Source organism: Carlito syrichta, unplaced genomic scaffold (assembly GCF_000164805.1).
Source record: "Carlito syrichta isolate Samal-C Ts95f unplaced genomic scaffold, Tarsius_syrichta-2.0.1 Scaffold274131, whole genome shotgun sequence".
NCBI classification, from domain to species: Eukaryota; Metazoa; Chordata; class Mammalia; order Primates; family Tarsiidae; genus Carlito; species Carlito syrichta.
The window spans coordinates 134,227-152,978 of NW_007218227.1; the positions used below are offsets into that span (position 1 = coordinate 134,227).

The 18,752-nt window shown below is 40.7% G+C and overlaps 1 protein-coding gene across 1 annotated transcript in view; it reads right to left on the minus strand.

Moving 5' to 3' along the window:
• Positions 1–18,752, minus strand: part of FAM114A1 (family with sequence similarity 114 member A1) — a 68,691-nt gene that overhangs the window by 26,793 nt on the left and 23,146 nt on the right. The window contains exons 3-6 of the mRNA XM_008052420.2: positions 13,070–13,183; positions 12,836–12,942; positions 6,604–6,738; positions 3,742–3,894 (exon numbers count right to left, since the gene is read on the minus strand). Coding sequence (XP_008050611.1) covers positions 3,742–3,894; positions 6,604–6,738; positions 12,836–12,942; positions 13,070–13,183 — 509 coding nt within the window. The remainder of the gene's footprint in view (positions 1–3,741; positions 3,895–6,603; positions 6,739–12,835; positions 12,943–13,069; positions 13,184–18,752) is intronic.

Consider the following 18,752-nt stretch of genomic DNA (forward strand, 5'->3'; position numbering starts at 1 on the left):
ACTCTTACAGCCATGAACAACAGCCTCTATTGTTTTCGAAACACACATTTTTAGGACTGCTTATTACAGCACTCAGTAACTATTAGTACTAAGTGAAGAAAAATTTCTGCATTCCTTACTGTGAAATACCACAAAACTCTCCAGGCTGGGGAAAGAAAACAGAGCAGGCGGAAGCCGTTTGCAAACAGAGGGAAATACACCCCTCCAAGGACCAAACCTCCTTGTCAGCAATGGAAGTGCTCTGGGCTCTTTTCCAAAGGCTGGGGCTGTTTCACAGCTGAGACCCATGACGGAACCAGACGGAATAGATTCTGTCTCTAACGATGATACCTTGTGATGTTTTTATAGGGTGGTCATTAAATATTAAAATATTTTAAATAATAATAATATATACAACATAAGAAAGCATATTATAAAAATTAAACATCATCAACATTTTATGTATATATATTACGGAGTGCTCATAAGGTATTACACATGCTTCTACTAGCTTCACATGGATTATCTCACTTAACTATGTTAATAATCCTATGAAATTGGTTTTTATTTTTATTTATTTATTTTTTTGAGTTGGGGTCTTTCTCTATCGCCCAGGCTGGAGTGCAGTGGCATGGATCACAGCTCATTGCAGCCTTGACTTTCTGGGATGCTTCTGCCTCAGCCCCTGGGTACTTGGGAATATAGGTGCATGCCAACATGTCCAGGTAGTTTTTCAATGCTTTTTTTTTTTTTTTTTTTTTTTGAGTCAGAGTCTCACTCTGTTGCCCAGGCTGGAGTGCAGTGGCACGCTCACAGCCACCGCAGCCTTGACCTGCTGAGCTCAGGTGATCCTTCTGCCTCAGCCTTCCAAAGTAGCTGGAACTACAGGTGCATACTACCACACCTGGCTAATTTTTTCATTTATTGTAGAGATGAGGTCTCACCAAGTTGTCCAGGCTGGTCTCAAACCCCTGAGCTCAGGCAATCCTCTCACCTCAGCCTCCCAAAGTGCTGACATTATAGGCTTGAGCCACCATGCCCAACCTCAATGTTTTTTTTATAGAAATAAGGTCTCACTACGTTGCCCCAGTTGGTCTCAAACTCCTGGGCTCCAGCAATCCTCCCACATTGGTCTCACAAAGTGCTAAGATTACAGGTGTGAGCCAATGCGCCCAGGTGAGGTAGGTTTTACAAGGGGAGACCCCCCCCCCAAAAAGAATTATTTTTTGTAGGGCAGGCCCCTTGTAGCACAGGCTTCCCCTGCTAGGTAAAGGTTCTAGGGACCCATCGGCATCAGTGTACCAACTAGCATTGTTGTGAGAGACTGTGCTTGGTTTCAGTGAATTTGGGGGGGGAGTTTTTTCAACACATTTGCCCACTTCATGATGGGTGAGTTACAATTTATACAAATAACCTGCCCATACTGTGCTGAGCGTTCAGCAGCTTTTGACCAAAAACAGCATGACCCCTATGCCCTACCCTCTCTATTCACCTGACCTTGCCCCAAGTGACATTTTTTGTTTTCCCTGGATGAAAAAAGTCTTTGAAGGGAAATGTTTTGCCAATATGAAAGAGGTGAAACAAAAAACTGCAGAACCACTAAAAGGCATCCAAATTGACTGGTTCAAAAACCATTTTGAGCAGTGGAAAAAGCATCTATTAATAGGTAGGAATATTGCATCAGACAGAGAGTACTTTGAAGGCAACTAAACTTTAAACACATAAGAATAAGCACACAATGTTTTATAAATAAATTCTGGCTTTTAGGGATCTCCCCTCTTATTATTATTCCCATTTCATAGATAAGGAGATTGAGGTAAGAGGGGTCCAAAATCTTAGTTACTGAGTGGTGTTTAATATATCATGCCTGACTCCAGATCCTGGAGTGTTCTTCCTTTTGTAAGGAAGAATGTGTGTTTCCGTGGAGAACTGCATTTTCTAGAGCACACCTCATTGAACTATCAGAGTCTGAATCTCTGGGAGCAATTTTATGACTCTGTCGATGCTGCTAACAATGCAAAATCATTCTCGTCTATAGACCTGACAGGATTCTGTGCAGTGGGGGGACAACCTCTCCTGCTGTGTAAAAAACCAGGTTTGTGTCCCTTGGCACATTCATATTTCAAGATTCCTTTGCTCATAAAAATGGGTGCTTCTGTGGTTTTTTCTTTGAGTCAGTTATAACATCTGCCTGGTTCCCTCTTTTAATTAATGAGCTAAATAAACTCTTTAACATGGGTTCATTTTGTATCTGTAGAAGAATCCCAATTTTGCCTTTTTTTAAAAAAATTAACCTTGAACAGTTTCAACCACAAGACTTTCACTGAAGGCACATGCATAGCAAGAAAGGAAATATACACAGAGAATAACATGTAACTCGAGGATCTGGGCAGGGAGGGGTTCTCCATCCTTTTGGTTCTTGGTTGTCTGTTATGGGGCAGAGGTTGTCTTCCCCTGATCAGGCTTCAAGACGGGCTCGGGCTCCTCAAAGTCTAAACATAAGAGGACAAGGCCTGGAGACAGTCAAAATGACTTCTCCATTCCAAGGCTCACTTCCACGTTCAGATTCCTATCTGAAGACCTGCCTCTCCTCAGTGAATGTCACCAGAATGGCCCATCACCCCTCCCTCCCAGGAGGTCCAGAAGGTACTGTCCAATGGCCTTCAATGGAGAAACACCCAGAGTATAGTCAGCCTGACATCCACACAAAATAACCATATATACAGTTAGATGAGTTAAGAGTTTTATAGTATTGAGAATAGCTACTATATAAATGCCATATAGAGGCAAGGTCTCGCTAGGTTGCCCAGGATGGATTCAGACTCCTGGATTCAAGTGATCTTCCCACGTCAGCCTCTCAAAGTGCTGGAATTACAGGTGTGAGCCACCGTACCTGGCCGAGGTAGGTTTTATGCAGGGGGACCCACCCACAAAAACCAGAATTATTTTTTAGAGGGTTGGCCTCTTGTAGTACAGATTTCCCTTGTACCACAAGTAGGTAAGTGTCTTAGGAACCCATCGGTATCAGTGTACCAGCTAGCATTGTTGTGAGAGACTGCCTTCAGCTTCAGTGAATTTTTTGCGTTGTGTTTGCTAAAGACACACACACACATACACCACTGTAAAACCTTTAAGAAAAAATGTCACCAAATCCTGTTGACCTCTGCTATTCATCTTTTGTTTTCTTGGTACCACAGTGAGGGGAGTGGTGTGTGAACTTGCAGGGCCATTGAGTAGTGGTTGAGCTTCCCAGGTTTCTACACTTAAGCATCCCAAACAAACTCTAACCCTCAGTAGGATAATTCTGCTCTTTGTGGCCCAGGCATTCTAACAAGATGGCCAAATAAATAACTCTATAACCCACAAAACAAAAAAGATTAGAACCCTCAAGAACTTTGTTGTCATTGGGTAGGAATGAAGATGGTGGGCTGTTAGGACATCTCTGATCTGGGTATGACATCTCCAAAGGGAGGCAGAGGGTCAAGAGTCCAACAGCCATGATTTTGTGCAGCCTTTTACACAAGGTAGTGGTGACTCACTGTGCTGGCCATCTTGGTTTGGGTTGGGGTGAGGGCTTGGCACAGGACAGAGAGGAGATTACTTGGAGCTTGAGGCTCTGTTGGCTGTACAGTATTTATGACCTTGGCAGAACCAGTTAAAAATGAAATGTTTTCATTATAAATGGTAGATTTTCCAGTTTCTTTCACGCTTAAGAAGACACGTGACCGAACATGCTGTTTCAAACGAACTGCGCAGACATACCTTGCTTTCACTTTCATTGGATAGAATTTCTAGGGCTTCCAGGTGGGACAGGCCTTGATACTCATCAAACAGCATGCCGTAGTGCGCAGTCCTCTCCACTGAGAGCTGCTGTGCCAGTCTCTGCTTCTCCTTCTCCTTGGCTTCCCTTAGCATCTGCAGACATACACAATGTTCGTATACTGGCCGTTTGCTTAAAAGCCCCGTTTCCTGCCTAAGACACAGGGAACATTGGGAGGACTGACTTTATACTGGAGAAGGGTAGATTTGAGTCACTTTGGACTTTCTAAAGATGATTTTTTTATTTTTATTTTTTTAAATGATATTTTGATTGATGCGATTGATAACATTTACATAGCATTCTGCTTTGAATTTTACATGTTCACTAGGTACAAGGCAAAACAAAGTAACAATTCTATGACTGGAATAAGACTGGCAAGAAGACACCAAATGCTTAATAGTGTTTTCCACTGGTGTTTCCCATGTGTGTGATTAACTTGCTTATTTTCTAAAATGCCCCCATTTTCTATAATGAGCAAGTTTTATGTATACTGAGAAAGTTTAATCTCTTGTGACAGGATTAATCGCAACTTCTGGACCTAGGCAGACTTCAAAGCAGAAATAAGCTGGTCTGATTTTTATCTGAATTATTAAAAAAATTTTTTTTGCGTGTGTGGTTACCAAATACCTTCAGTAAAAAAATAATAAATATAAACTCAATGTATTTGTCATCAGAAACTTAATACAACTAAGAATGTTAGCTCATAGATTCTTAGGTTGGACTCCAGGAGTATGACTGGAAAATAAGTTCCTCTTCACAATAATAATTTTTCTCTAGTTATTTTTTTGATGATTAAATAGAAAGACAGTAAGATAAATACAAGTCCATCAGTCACTCCCAACTTTCTGCACATGCTTTCTTTGATTCTAAGCATCCCTTATTTGATTCCTCATTAAGTTTACTGGGGCATTAAGTTTATAGGGGTCTTTAATTTTTGTGGAAAGCACTGTAAATATACTGGCCACTGCTACAAGGTCACAAGAGGAAGAACATTAAGAATAGATCTTGGTTTTACTGAGTGCTGATAAAACGATCAAGTTCATTCTCCTTCTGGGTTCTTGAGGTTGTTGGACAACAACCCACTGGGCCACAGAGAGAATTCTCTCTCGTATCTTTAAGACTAAATGAGTACAGACTTTCTGAGTTTTAAAGCCATCCAAACAACCCAATGAAAACTGGGCATTTTTAACACTTGCAATATAACCCAACTACCCCCACTGATCTTGGGGCTTGGTGGTGGTAAATAAAACAACAAAGTGACACTGAAATGGCTTCCTTTCTCTACCCCATTACTAAATCTGTACTTGGGGATAGAGAGGAGCAGGAATGAAATGGAAGGAAAAAGGAAAATGTCCACTCTGGAATGATTAGGATTCACTCAAAACTGGGGAATGAAGTTAGAGCAGCATCAAGCATAGTTAGCTTGGCAATGGATGCTGGTTTGATTTTTCCTCTGGAAAACAAAAGGTGGTGGGTTTCAACTAAAACGAGTGATTCTAGCCTCCCAGAATTCCTGACAGTGGGAAGCTGTGGTGACTTACACTGGTGGAATTTGAGAACCACCCTGTCCCTGTGTTATTCAAAGAGATTCCTGTACCACTGGGATAGCATATGTGAGGCATTTAGGTAATGCATAGAGGCATATAGATGGTTTTCTGAGTTATGTATTTCTTTAGTGTGTAAAGGAAAAATGTAACAGATGTCCCTAATTCAGTTGGTGGCAGCTCCATCCTTGCATTTGCTGGAAAGACCTTTGCAGCATCTTGAGGACCTAGGAGCCATCCTTGACGATGACTCCTGTTATGGATACATTCCCTCCATCAGAAGATCTGACTCTACCTTCAACTGATACCGAGAACCAGCCATTCATCACTATGCTGCCATTTGGTTGGAAAACTATATGTGTATATATGTGCATGTATATATGCATACATAGATATGCATAGATATCTAAGTGTGTATATATGAAGGAGACTCCCCTCAAAAAAACCAGAATTATCTTTTGGAGAGTAAGCCTCTTGTAGTACACTCAGAATTCATTCCTCCAATCAAATAGTCAACCAAAGTTTTTACCTGGAAGTCTTGAGACGGTTGTGTCACGATTTGTGGAAGAAATGTCCTGAGTTATGGCAAACAGATGACTGACTCTTCTACCATGACAATGCACCTGCCCACACCATGGCTCAGTGTTCAGTAGTTTTGGATCAAAAATGGCATGACCCTCCCACGCCCCACCCTCCCTATTCACCCATCCCCCGGGTGACTTTTTTTTTTTTTTTCCAGGATGAAAAAAGTCCTTAAAGGGAAATGTTTTGTGGATGTGGAAGAGGTGAAACAAAAAACGGCAGAAGCACTAAAAGGCATCCAAATGGACCAGTTCAAAAACTGTTTTGAGGAGTGGAAAAGCATCTTGATAGGTCTGTTGCATCAAATGGAGAGTCCTTTGAAGGTGACAAGTTTAAACATGTAAGAATAAATACACAACTTTTATAAATTCTTTTTTGGGGGGTCCCTCCTCATATGGCTACATATGTATTGCTATATCTATATGTATATGTTTACCTGCATCTATATTTAAGTGATATTGCTATAGAATCCATAAGAAACTGCTAACAGTGGTCGTCTCCTATGAAGAATTAAGTAGCTGGGGAAAGAGATGTATTAAAAACTAAAATTCCACTCTTTACTCTTTGGTGCCAATTTGAATTTGAATTATATGCTTTCAATTACCTAGTCAAAAACATAAATAAAAATTTATTTACTTTACTGACTGAAAAAAAAATTGTAAAAGTATATTATCCAACCTGAGACAAAGAGACAGTTCTCTCCATGAGCGTCTTGGTCCGCTTAAAGCCTGGGTCACTTTCTGCAAGGACATTCATAGTTTTCTTGCCGATGAATTCCAAAGCATCAAGACCTCCAGTTAAGACGCTTTTACCCTGCAGATGAGATAATTGCATGAGATTAGATGTTTAGGTTTTGCTGTTTTGCAGCAGTCAGCAACTCCCAGGTAACTGGCACTATCTTCAAACATTAAAATAGATATAAACCCATAATTTTTTCCCACCAAAAGATTTATCATTCATTTAATCCTATTTTCTTTTCCTTGGAAATGCACAGATGATCTAATTTGTAGGACATACAACGTTACTTCAAAACGAAGCTTCGAAAAAAAACCAAAACACCTTAAGTAAAATTAATCCCACAAAGGGATTAATTTACTGACTTTCTGTATGAATAGATATGTATCTAAGACCTGAAATTAACAGGTGACCCAATTGCTGTTTTTGGCTAAAAAAAAGTTTAACCCAAGTAACAGAATTATTTAGAGCAGTCTATTAAAATGTCAAATACTCTTGCTAATTTAGGGAATGCTTTAATTTAGGGCCCTGAAGTGTAAGACCCTCAGGCTATTTCAGCTGGCACTTGCATACTTTCAGAAACTAGTAATAACCACCTCTAATTAGTATATTCATAAAATAAGACAGGGTGATTTCCATGTGGCTTTAGAAACAATTCTCTATAGTTATCCCCGTGCAAATCCCTTTGTCAGTCATTGTTTTTATTTTTTAAAAAACCCCAAGCATCAAGACTTACACAGACAATTCAAGTGAATAGAACTGAGTGTATTTCTTCACAAACTCTTCCATACAAACACCCCAACTGTATAACTGTAATTTTAGTGTGCATGTACACACATCTGTGTTTTTACCTACTGTACATAAAAATACCATACATTGTATTTTATTAATACATGTATTATCTACATGTGCTTTCCAATCTTCATAATTATCATCTAAATAGCAATATTCAATTTCACTGAGTTGATGTACTTTATTAGTCACTTCCACCTTGGGAATTGAGACTTTGTTTTCAGATATGAGAACCAATCAATAATCACATTATAAGTAAGACTTTTTTTTTTTTTTTGAGTTGGAGTCTCACTCTGTCGCCCAGACTGGAGTGCAGTGGCCGCTCCCGGCCACCGCAGCCTCGACCTGCTGGGCTCCCGCAATCCTTCTGCCTCAGCCTTCCGAGTAACTGGAATTACAGGCATGCGCTACCACCCCCGGCTGATTTTTTGATTTATTGTAGAGATGAGGTCTCGCTGCCCAGGTGGGTCTCGAACCCATGGGCTCACGCAATCCACTCACCTCAGCCTCCCAAAGGCGCGGGATTACAGGCTGAGCTACCGAGCCCGGCATAAGTAAGACTTTAAAATGCACATACTTTGGGAAGATGATGGAATATCAGCAATCATACTTCTATGTAATTCGATTTATTGCCTGCTACCATACTTTGAGGAACTGCTTTAGTAGGGAATAAGATGGGAGAAGGAAGGACATGGGAGACTTTGAGTAAGCACAGGCCTGGGGGTGCGTATGTAGTCTCGAACTTGGGGAAAGGGGGCTAAGAAGGTTGGAGAGAACACAGAAAGGAATGTGAGGATGTTGAAGACAAACTCAGAGTGTTCTGTACTGTAGCTCAGAGAGGCCATGAATTTGTGTTTTATAGCTCATATACTGAAAGGGCTCCCTCCATCCTAATCCTACATACTCCCCCATGGGGTGTTTGACTTGTATTGCTATTTGACTCCTAAAACATATTTGCTGCTCCTCCTCCTTCCTATCCAGTCTAGAGATCCTTGGAAAGCAAGGAGGAAAGCAGTCATTTTCTCAGATCACAATGACAATGAGATACCACCTCACTCTGGTCAGGATGGCTACCATTAAAAAGTCGAAAGACAACAGGTGTTGGTAAGGTTGCGGAGAAAAGGGTTGCTTCCACACTGTTGATGGGAAAGTAAGCTAGTTCAACCTTTGTGGAAAGCAGTGTGGTGTTTTCTCAAGGAACTAAATCTTGAGCTACCATATAATCCAGCAATTCCAATTCTGGGAATATACTCAGAGGAACATAAATTGCTCTTCCAAAAGGACGCCTGTACACGTATGTTTACTGCAGCACTATTCACAATACAAAAACATGGAACCAACCCAGATGAACATTAAAAGTGAACTGGATTTTTAAAAAAAGGGTACATATATAAGATGGGATACTGGGCAGCCATAAAGAAGAGCAAAATCCTGTCCTTTGCAGCAACATGCATGCAGCTATAGACCATCATTCTTTTTTTTAATTTAAATTTAATTTTTTAATTTTTTTTAGTTGGAGTCTCATTCTGTCGCCCAGACTGGAGTGTGATGGTACACTCATGGTCACTCCAGTGTTGACCCGCTGAGCTCAGGCGATCCTTCTGCCTCAGTCTTTCAAGTAGCTGGAACTACAGGCATGCGCCATCACACCTGGCTAATATTTTATTTATTGTAGAGTCGAAGTCTCGCCAAGTTGCCCAGTCTTGAACCTGTGGGTTCAGGAAAATCACTTGCCTAGGACTACCAAAGTACTGGGATTACAGGCTGAGCCACCGAGCCCGGCCTAATTTTTAAAGATGTGGGGTACAATTCAGGGTTAGGCATACAAACAGTCATTGTACAGGTAAAGTTTGGGCCTCACTTTGGTCCCCACATCACCTAGTTTGAGATCAAGTGCCCTTATTGACGAAGTGTGCCACCCCCCCATCCCTTCCCTGGCAGTTTCTCACTACTGTCAATCCCTTACTTATAGTATTAAGATAATCGTTCAGGGTCTGCTTATGAGTGAGAACATGTGATACTCAGTTCTTTGTTTCTGTGATACATCACTGAGTATTATAGACTCTAAATCCATCCAAGTTACTGTGAAGTTCATAATTTTACCCTTCTTTATGGCTGCATAATATTTCATCATGTATACGTACCACATTTTAAAATTCAGTCTACTTTCGATGGGCTGCATGGTTGGTTTCATGTTTTTGCTATTATGAATAGCGCTTCAATAAACATGTATGTGCAAGTATCTTTTTCATAGAATGATTTGAGTTCTTTCAGGTATATTTCCAGAAGGGAGATTGCTGGGTTGTATGGGAGGTCGATTTTTAGATCTTTTAGGAATTGTCACATGGTTTTCCACACAGACTATACTAGTTTACACTCCCACCAACAGTGTAGAAGTGTTCCCTTTTTGCTGCATTCTCTCCAGCATCAGTTTTTTGAATGATTGATGAAGGCCATCCTGACTAGAGTTAGGTAGTATTTCAATGTAGTTTTAATTTGCATTTCTTTGATGATTAGTGAGGCTGAGTATTTTTTCATGTATCTGTTGGCTACTAGTATGTCTTCTTTTAAGAAGTGTCTATTCATATCTTTTGCCCATTTTTTAATAGGGCATTTTGGTTTTTTTTTCTTTTTGGGATGTTTGAGTTCCTTGTAGATCCTAGCTGTTAGACCTTTGTCAGAGATATAGTTGGCAAATATTTTTTCCCATTCTGTGGGCTGTCTCCCCACTCTCTTGATGGTTTCTTTTGCTTTGCAGAAGTTTTTCAGTTTGATGAGGTCCCACTTATCTGTCTTATCTCTTATGGCAAGGGCACTTGGGGTTTTGATCAGGAATTGGTTGCCAATTCCAATTTCCATGAGTGTTTCCTGCATTTGCTAAGGTTCTTATAGTTTGAAGTTTTATGTTTAGGTCTTTGATCCATTTAGAGTTGATTTTTGTGTATGGTGATAGGTAGAGGTCCTGTTTCATTCTTCTGCATGTGGTCAGTTTTTCCAGCACCATTCACTGAATAAGTTCTCCTCTCCCTGGTGGTTGTTAGTGGAGGCTTTGTCAAAAATGAGTTGGTTGAGGAATTGAGGTTTAGTTTCTGGAATTTCTATCCTGTTCCATTGTTCTATATGCCTGTCCTTATACCAATATCAGGCTGTTTTGATTATTGTAGCCTTATAATAAAGTTTAAAGTCTGGAAGTGTGGTACTCCCACTTTGTTTATTTTACTGAGGATTGTTTTGACTATTTGTGGTCATTTATGATTCCACATGAATTTCTGCATTGTTGTTTCCAGGTCTGAGAAGAATGATGCTAGTAATTTAATGGGTATTCCATTAATTCTGTAGATTACCTTGGGTAGAATGGACATCCTTGCAATGTTGATTCTCCCAATTCATGAGTGTGGAATATTTTTCCATTTGTTTGTATCATCTTTGATTTCTTTGAGCAATGTTTTGTAGCTTTTGTTATAAAGGTATAGAGCATCATTCTAAGTGAACTATCACAGAAACAAAAAACTGAATACTGCATGTTCTCACTCATAAGTGGGCCCTAAACATTGGGCATGTGAGCACAAAGGTGGGAACAACAGACACTTGGCATTGCTGGGGGAAGGGGAGAGAGTGAGGGAGGGGAGATAAGGGACACACAATCACTCATTGAGTACCAAGTCTGCTCACAGGGGAAGAGAAGCCCATACCTCACCTGCACAAAATGTACTTAGGTAGCAAGTCCTCACATGTAAAACTCCTCATCTCTAACATTAAAATAAAAAATAGCTGTCATTTTCTATATTTCTGGCATGCCTGACCCCAAAGCCTGGGTAAAATGCTCTCATAAGTCTGACCACAGACCTTCTTCCTTTCCACATTATACTGTGCTCTTCTGTTGAGCTACCTCTGTCTTCCAGGATATTGTGTCCTCTTGTTTTATTATGTTCTGGATCTAGCACAGCTCCTGATACACAGTGAAGGTGCAGGGTGACACACACTCAGTGACAACATGAGTACACCCTGGACATGGCCCTAAGCAGGGGGCGGGAGACTGGGAAGGGATCCTAGTAGCGGCAAACCTGGATGTCCCTGGCCCCTCAGGCACCATGCCTGGTGCACGTAGGTCATGCTGAGGCCATGGGTCTCATAATTTTGCCCTTCTTATTTGAGATTCTCTGTGCCTGTTGACCACACCTTGCAGCTATGCATAGTGAATTGAGGCAGTCGGGTCCCTGAACTGGTTCAGACCAGACTGGATAAGCCTGGATCAATGCCCATTACCTTTGGTTGCCTTTAGCTCACCTTTAGCTCATTATAATACCAAAAACCCCAATCCCTAGAGAGAGAGTGCAGCCATTCTGTGTACATGTGATGTCTAAGTGTGTCCTCACACTGTGCCTGCCCACTGGAAACCCCACCCTCTCCATGCTTGACCCTGTCCACCCTGTGTAAGATGCTATATAACCTGTGAGTCTTTTATAATTGGGGGCGGTTTCTTCCAGTTCAGCTGGCTGCTTCTGGACCACTTTCCCTATAAGTTTCTGAATAAATTCCAAGCCTTATCTATTGTCTCTGGGTTATTTATTTGGTCTCTCAGACAAAATGACTTCCCTTTTGGGGTCTTTGGGGGTCTGACACTACAGAGGGAAATGTTTGTGGTTTTAAAAAAAATGAATGAATGGGACATGAGTCATATTTTTAGAAAAATGAGTTAGTTGGTTCTATATAGTAGAAAATAAACATTTTCTTTCTAATCCTGAGGGCCAGTGAGCTGCCTCATTTCAGTTGAGGTGCCTTCCCCTTTTTTCATTATTCATCAGTGTTTTATTGCTAATATCAAGCTTCTTTTAAGAGGCTTAAGGGGATAAATTTAGGGTGATGTGAGGAAGGCAGTGAATAGAACCAGGAGCTAGGGATAGGAGAAGAATGATCTTTGGAAACACCTCAGAAACAATCCGGACTGTGATTCTTGACTTGTTGCTGGTACTTTTTTATTTAAATGGTTTTATGATTTTTCAAGTTTATGGTGAAGTGAAAGAGGCCTTCTAGAAAAAAACAGCTGTTCTCACTCTGACAAAGAGCTCTCTCCCCCCAGCCGAAGGCTGTCCTTGCTGCAGTTGGAAAGGACACTGTTAAATCAGACTGAAAAATGTTTCTTCTAAACAGCTTCTTTCTTTTCAACATAAAATATATTTCATTTTGCTCTTATTATTTGAGATTCAAGGTTATGCCTGCTCTGTAGTAGAAAGCATTAGAAAAAAACCAACCTGTAAGCCAAAGTTATGAGTAAGGCCATCTTTTCTCTGATGTATCTAGGTCACTGGTAAATAGAAATATCAAAAGAAGGCTGTGGAAAGCACCAGGAAAAAAGAGGAAGCAGGGGATACTCAATACTCACGGTGTTCTGAACTGCATTGGTGATGGCAGACAGCATGCCCCGAGGAGCTGATGGAGGAGAAATGGGGGGGCTTTCTGCGGGGCTTGGATCTGTGGCTGCATCTGTTACTAAAAAGAAAAAAAGAAAAATCCTTTGAGAGTTCATTTTGCTTATGTGAACTTGGAAAGCTTCTGATTGTGCACATGGCTTAATAAAACCAAGTCCAAGAACACCCAAAGGAAACACATCACCCACTTTCAGGGGCTCCGTCTTCAGTATCTGTTTGTGCCCCTTCAGAAGGTCCAGGGTTTGCACTGTGAATCCGTAGGGTGGCCCCTGCTTTTTCCTTGACGGCTGTCAATCCATGACCTGTTGGGAAAAAAAATTAGGGTTCATGAATGCATTAGAAATTCATGTTTTGCAAATCTTCTAGCTAATCTTACAAAGCTGTTTTAGATGGTAGACATACCTCTTGATGCAAAGAAAGTGATTATGAGCCAAGGAATCCCTCCTCCCTTAGCTGTGGATTCTAGCATAAACCCAGTTTTGTCACTTCTTGGTTGAGTGACCTTGGAGAAGTTACTTAGCCTCCCTGTGACTCATTTTCCCCATTGCCTTACTGTGAGGAGCAAATGAGATCAATGTATATGTAAAGCACCCCCCTGGTGCTTTATTTGTCTGTTTTGCTTCTCACATCACCTATCAACCAGGGATTCCAAACTCAAGACACCATCTTTGAACTTGGTGAGACCTCGTCTCTACGATAAATCAAATGATTGGCCGGGCATGGTGGCACGTGCCTGTAGTTCTGGCTAATCGGAAGGCTGAGGCGGAAGGATCACCTGAGTCCAGCAAGCCGAGACTGTGGTGGCTGTGAGCGTGCCACTGCACTCTAACCTGGGCGACAGAGTGAGACTCCGACTCAAAACAAACAAACAAACAAACAAAAACCATCTTTGAATCGTCTGCCTGTCTTATCCTCTTTACTATTTTGTAAGCTCCTGATGACAGACATTCCCCATTCATTTTTTGATTTGTTGCAGATCTAGCACATTGCAAGTGCTCAATAATACTGACTGAATTGAAATCAACTGAACCTCAATGTGCTCCTTCAAAATGTAAGGGCTTCCTGTAGAGATGGAGCAAAGGGTCTGGAGCTGACAACCCTAGATCAAGAGACAAGTCAGTGGGGAAAACCAGGAAGGCCACCTAACAGCTCTGGCTGTTGTCTTAAGCAGTAATGGTCTAAGCAAGCTTTAACAGTAGTCAGGCAGGTGAAGAGCCCCATATTCCCCAGAGTCCAGCACAGTGGGTATATAATAATGATTTGGTGAATTCAAAGCTGACTTTCCTACCTACATGGAAAAACCCCAACCTTTCATCTGATGGTCTTGTCTACATTTTATTCTGGAGAGACGTTTCCCCTATTTGAGTTGAGTTACAGCTTTTCTGAGTTACTAAACCCAATAAGGGCATAGTAGCCTGCTGAGGGTCTTAAGTGGCTGTGTGGGTTCTTTAGGATAAGCAGCATGGGAGCAACCATCTCAGTACTTGCCATCCCCTGAGCACTCAGGGAGAAAACCAAAAGTTTTCTCTAGGGATCCAGGCAACCTCAGGGTGTTAAAATACAAGGTAGCGGTGATACTAATATATAGGGTAAAAATCCCAAGTTACAGCAGGATGTGAGAGGTAGAGAGAACCACCTAGTCTTAGAAACCACTATTAAAATGACCAGTTGTCCATTTCCTGAATAAGAAAGGAAGACATGGAAGAACCCCACACCCAAAGAATAGTATTTTATCAATTGTATCCTTATTTATCAGTGGTTTATCAGTGATATTTATCAGTGCAATCTTAACATACACATAGCATTGATATTTACCAAATATAGAACTAATCACAGCCAGTGGAAATAATCGGTCATTATGCACTACCTAGAAAACCCTGAAACTTAAGAACATTATTTATAACTTTAATTACATCTAGAAATATGTGTCTGTATTCATGCACAGGTCATTAGACATAGTTCTAACTCATTACTGAGTAACTTAAAAAATAAACATGTAGCTGGGCTGGGTGGCTCAGCCTGTAATCCCGCGCCTTTGGGAGGCTGAGGTGAGTGGATTGCCTGAGCCTGCGGGTTCGAGATCCGCCTGGGCAGCGAGACCTCATCTCAATAAATCAAAAATCAGCCGGGTGTGGTAGCGCATGCCTGTAATTCTGGCTACTTGGGAGGCTGAGGCAGAAGGATCGCCGGAGCCCAGCAGGTTGAGGCTGCGGTGGCCGGGAGCGGCCACTGCACTCCAGTCTGGGTGACAGAGTGAGACTCCAACTCAATAAACAAACAAACAAACATGTACTATAACTGCTAGAATGAAAACTTAATTCTCTCCAGTTTCCAATGAATTCCAAGCATTTCAATAGAAACATACTGAAGTTTCAGTGACACAATTAACTTAGAAGATAGAATCATCTAAGTTTTACATCTGATTCCATATTATCTGCTATAAAAAAGCATATATTTTCCAAAAGAAAATAATGTACACCCAAATCTCAACTTAGGATTCTCATCTGGATTTCTGAAAGCCAAGGTCAGAGAATAAATGAGTCTGAGGTGACTGGGAGGCATTGTCTGCTCTATCTTCTTTTCTTGAGCCATGCAAGAAACATGATTCCTCATCCTTGCCTGAGACCATTTCAGGGTTTCAAGAAACTCAAGTTCATTATCTTCCCTTTCACCTCCTTTGCAGGTTAGGGTCATTTCTGGTTCTTTTTTGCAGGAAGAACAGTTTTTCACCATCTCAGCACAGACATGAATGCATAAACTCCATGTAGAAAAATTACTTTGTTTCTAGAAGGAAATATCATTTTATGTGCATGCAAATGGGATATGCCTGTGTAACAGATACGAAAACAGGCTGCCATTCCAACTGTATTTTCTGATCAGCAACTCTTTTTCTGACAGTTTTTGTTAGAAAAAGTACACCTTTACTGCATTCTACTAGAAATATAAAGTTAAGCTTTATATTTATGGATAAGTTGTCATTTTTCATAGCTGAGGTCTAGACACTATGCCACACCCTACTCCGAAGAGTAACTTCTAAAACTTTACTTAGTGTGACATCTAGTGCCCAGAATAAGAAAATTATAATCTGGAGTTACTGTTGCCTTTTGACTGGGTCCTACTTATAAGAGAAAAACAACAAATATGAATAACATTATCGATTAGAGAGTTTATGAATTAATTTCTTCACATGTTATTACAAACTGTAAGTATCCTCCAAATATGAAATCCCTCTAAGTTCCATGGTTCTGAAACAAAATATCCTCTGTTCCTTGACTTATTATAGTAAAAGGTGGAACTGCAAAGAAGATACTATTGTATCAATGCTGTGGTACTGTATCCTCTAAAAATAAATGTTAAATGGTTGGTGGGCGTTTATCACATATACTCTAGTGGAAAATACCTTAAATCTTAGGAGTCAGGAGACTTGAGGATTTTTGGTTTCATCATTTATTAGCTGTGTGATACTGGTGAGTTACTTAACCTCTCTGAGTTTCTGTTGCTACATCTTCTGTGAAAGGATTATAATACCCACCTTGCAGGGTTTTGTGAGTTCTTTGAGGAGAAACATGTGAAACCTCTGCTGTGGTCCAACATTTATTGAACACTTACTATGTTCCAGGCATAGTACTTAATTTTTTTTTTTAAATTTGAAGTCTCACTCCGTTGCCCAGAATGGAGTGCAGAGGCACGTTCACAGCCACCCCAGCATTGACTTGTTGGGCTCTGGCGATCCTTCCGCCTCAGCCTTCCAAGTAGTCGGAACTACAGGCGCGTGCTACCACACCCAGCTAAGTTTTGATTTATTGTAGAGATGAGGTCTCACCAAGTTGCCCAGGCTGGTCTCAAACCTGTGAGTTCAAGCAATTCACTAGCCTTGGCCTTCCAAAGTGCTGGGATTACAGGCTGAGACACTAAGCCTGGCCCAGTACTTAATGTTTTTAGGACAGTAAATTACCTCATTTAATCTCGACAGCCTTATGAAGTAAGAGGTATTATTATACCCATTTCAGAACTGAAAAAACTGAGACCTGGTGAGGTGAAAGCACTTCCCCAAGGTCTTAAAGTCAGTAAGTGACAGAAGCAGAATTCCAATCCAGTCTTTCTGACTCTAGAATGCACAAGTGTAATCATTATGTTATATTAAGAATGTTTTATGTGCCATTTATATTGATTAAATGTCATTTTAATCCCATTTCTATAACTCCCTGGAAGTCAGATCTTTGGTCAGGGGCTCCTTCCCTTGTAGAACAACATTTTATTCTAAAGCAAGGTGGAGGTCACCTCCAAAATGAAACATTACTCTAGCCACTCCTCTCCCCTGCTGTGCCTTGTGATTGCTTAGCTTGGTGTTTTTAGGATCATTCCTGTGCTGTGCAGGCTGAGTTCTCAAGGCACTGTGTAGTGCTATCTTGCACATCCACTTTCAATTTTTCTTCTCAGAAAGTACTGTGATTTTACCAAGCCCTCTTCTTATGAGTTCCACCAATATCAAAAATCCATAAAAAAGAAGTCTCCCCTCTTTCTGGAAGGATGAAATAATTTGCTGGTGATAGGAGGTTCTCTCTGAGCAAATGGTAACTTCAGGAAGCTATGCAGCATCCTGGGTGACTGGGTAGCTCAATGGGTACTTCCTATTGGTCCCAAGAAGGGCACAAGCTAACTTATAAGGAGAGTTCCTCACTTTTAGATTGCTTTTTAAAATTTTTTCATTTTTTGAATCAGAGTCTCACTCTGTTACCCAGGCTGAAGTGCAGGAGCATGATCATGGCTCACCACAGTCTCAACTTCCTTGGCTCAGGTGATCCTCCTGCCTCAGCCTCCTGAGTAGCTGGGACTACAGGCACACACTGTCACACCAGCCTAATTTTTAAAAATTTTTTTTGTAAAGACAAGGTCTCACTATGTTGCCCAGAATGGTCTCGAAGTCCAGGGCTCAAGCAATCCTCCCACTTCGACCTCCTAAAGTGCTGGATTATAGGTGTGAACCACTGAGTCTTTTTTCTTCTTTTCCTTTTTTTTTTTAAATGAGTGTATGTTGGCTTGAAAAGACCGAAAAGAAATAAAAAATTAGAAACATATTTGTTGCATTTTTCCAATTTTTTTGTGATAAAATGCACACAACATAAACTTTACCATTTCAACCATCCCCAAGTGTCACCTGTCATCCCTAAGTTCAGTGTCACCAAATATATTAATAATGTTGTGCAACCATCACCACCATTCATCTCTGGAACACTTCGTCTTGTAAAATTGAAACTCCATACCCATTAAACAATAACTCCCATGCCTCCTTTCCACCTGGCCCTGACAACCATCATTCTACTTTACAGGTCTATGGTTGTGACTCTAAATACTGCAGATAAGTGGAATCATACAGTATTTGTTTTTTCATGACTGGCTTATTTCACTTAGAATAATGTCCCCCAGATTCATTCATCATGTAGCATGTCAGAATTTCCTTCCTTTTTAAGACTGAGTAATATTCCACTGTTTGGATATACCGCATTTTGCTCAGCCATTTGTCAATGGACACTCAGGTTGCTTTCATGTTTTATTTTAGCTTCTCTGAATAACGCTGTTTTGATTGGGTGTACAGTTTTCTCTTTGAGACCCCCTTTCAGTTCTCTTGGACACATACCTAGAAGTAAATTGCTGAATCATATGGTAATTTATTTTTAAGCTTTTGAGGAACTGCCACACTTTTTTCTACAGTGGCTGTTCCATTTTACATTCTCACCAATGGCACACGAGCGTTCCAATGACCGCATATCCTCACCAACACTTATTTCCCGTTTTGTTTGTTTGTTTTGATAGTAGTCGCCCTACTATCTGAAGTGGTCTGAAGTAGTATCTCATTGTAGTTTTGATATA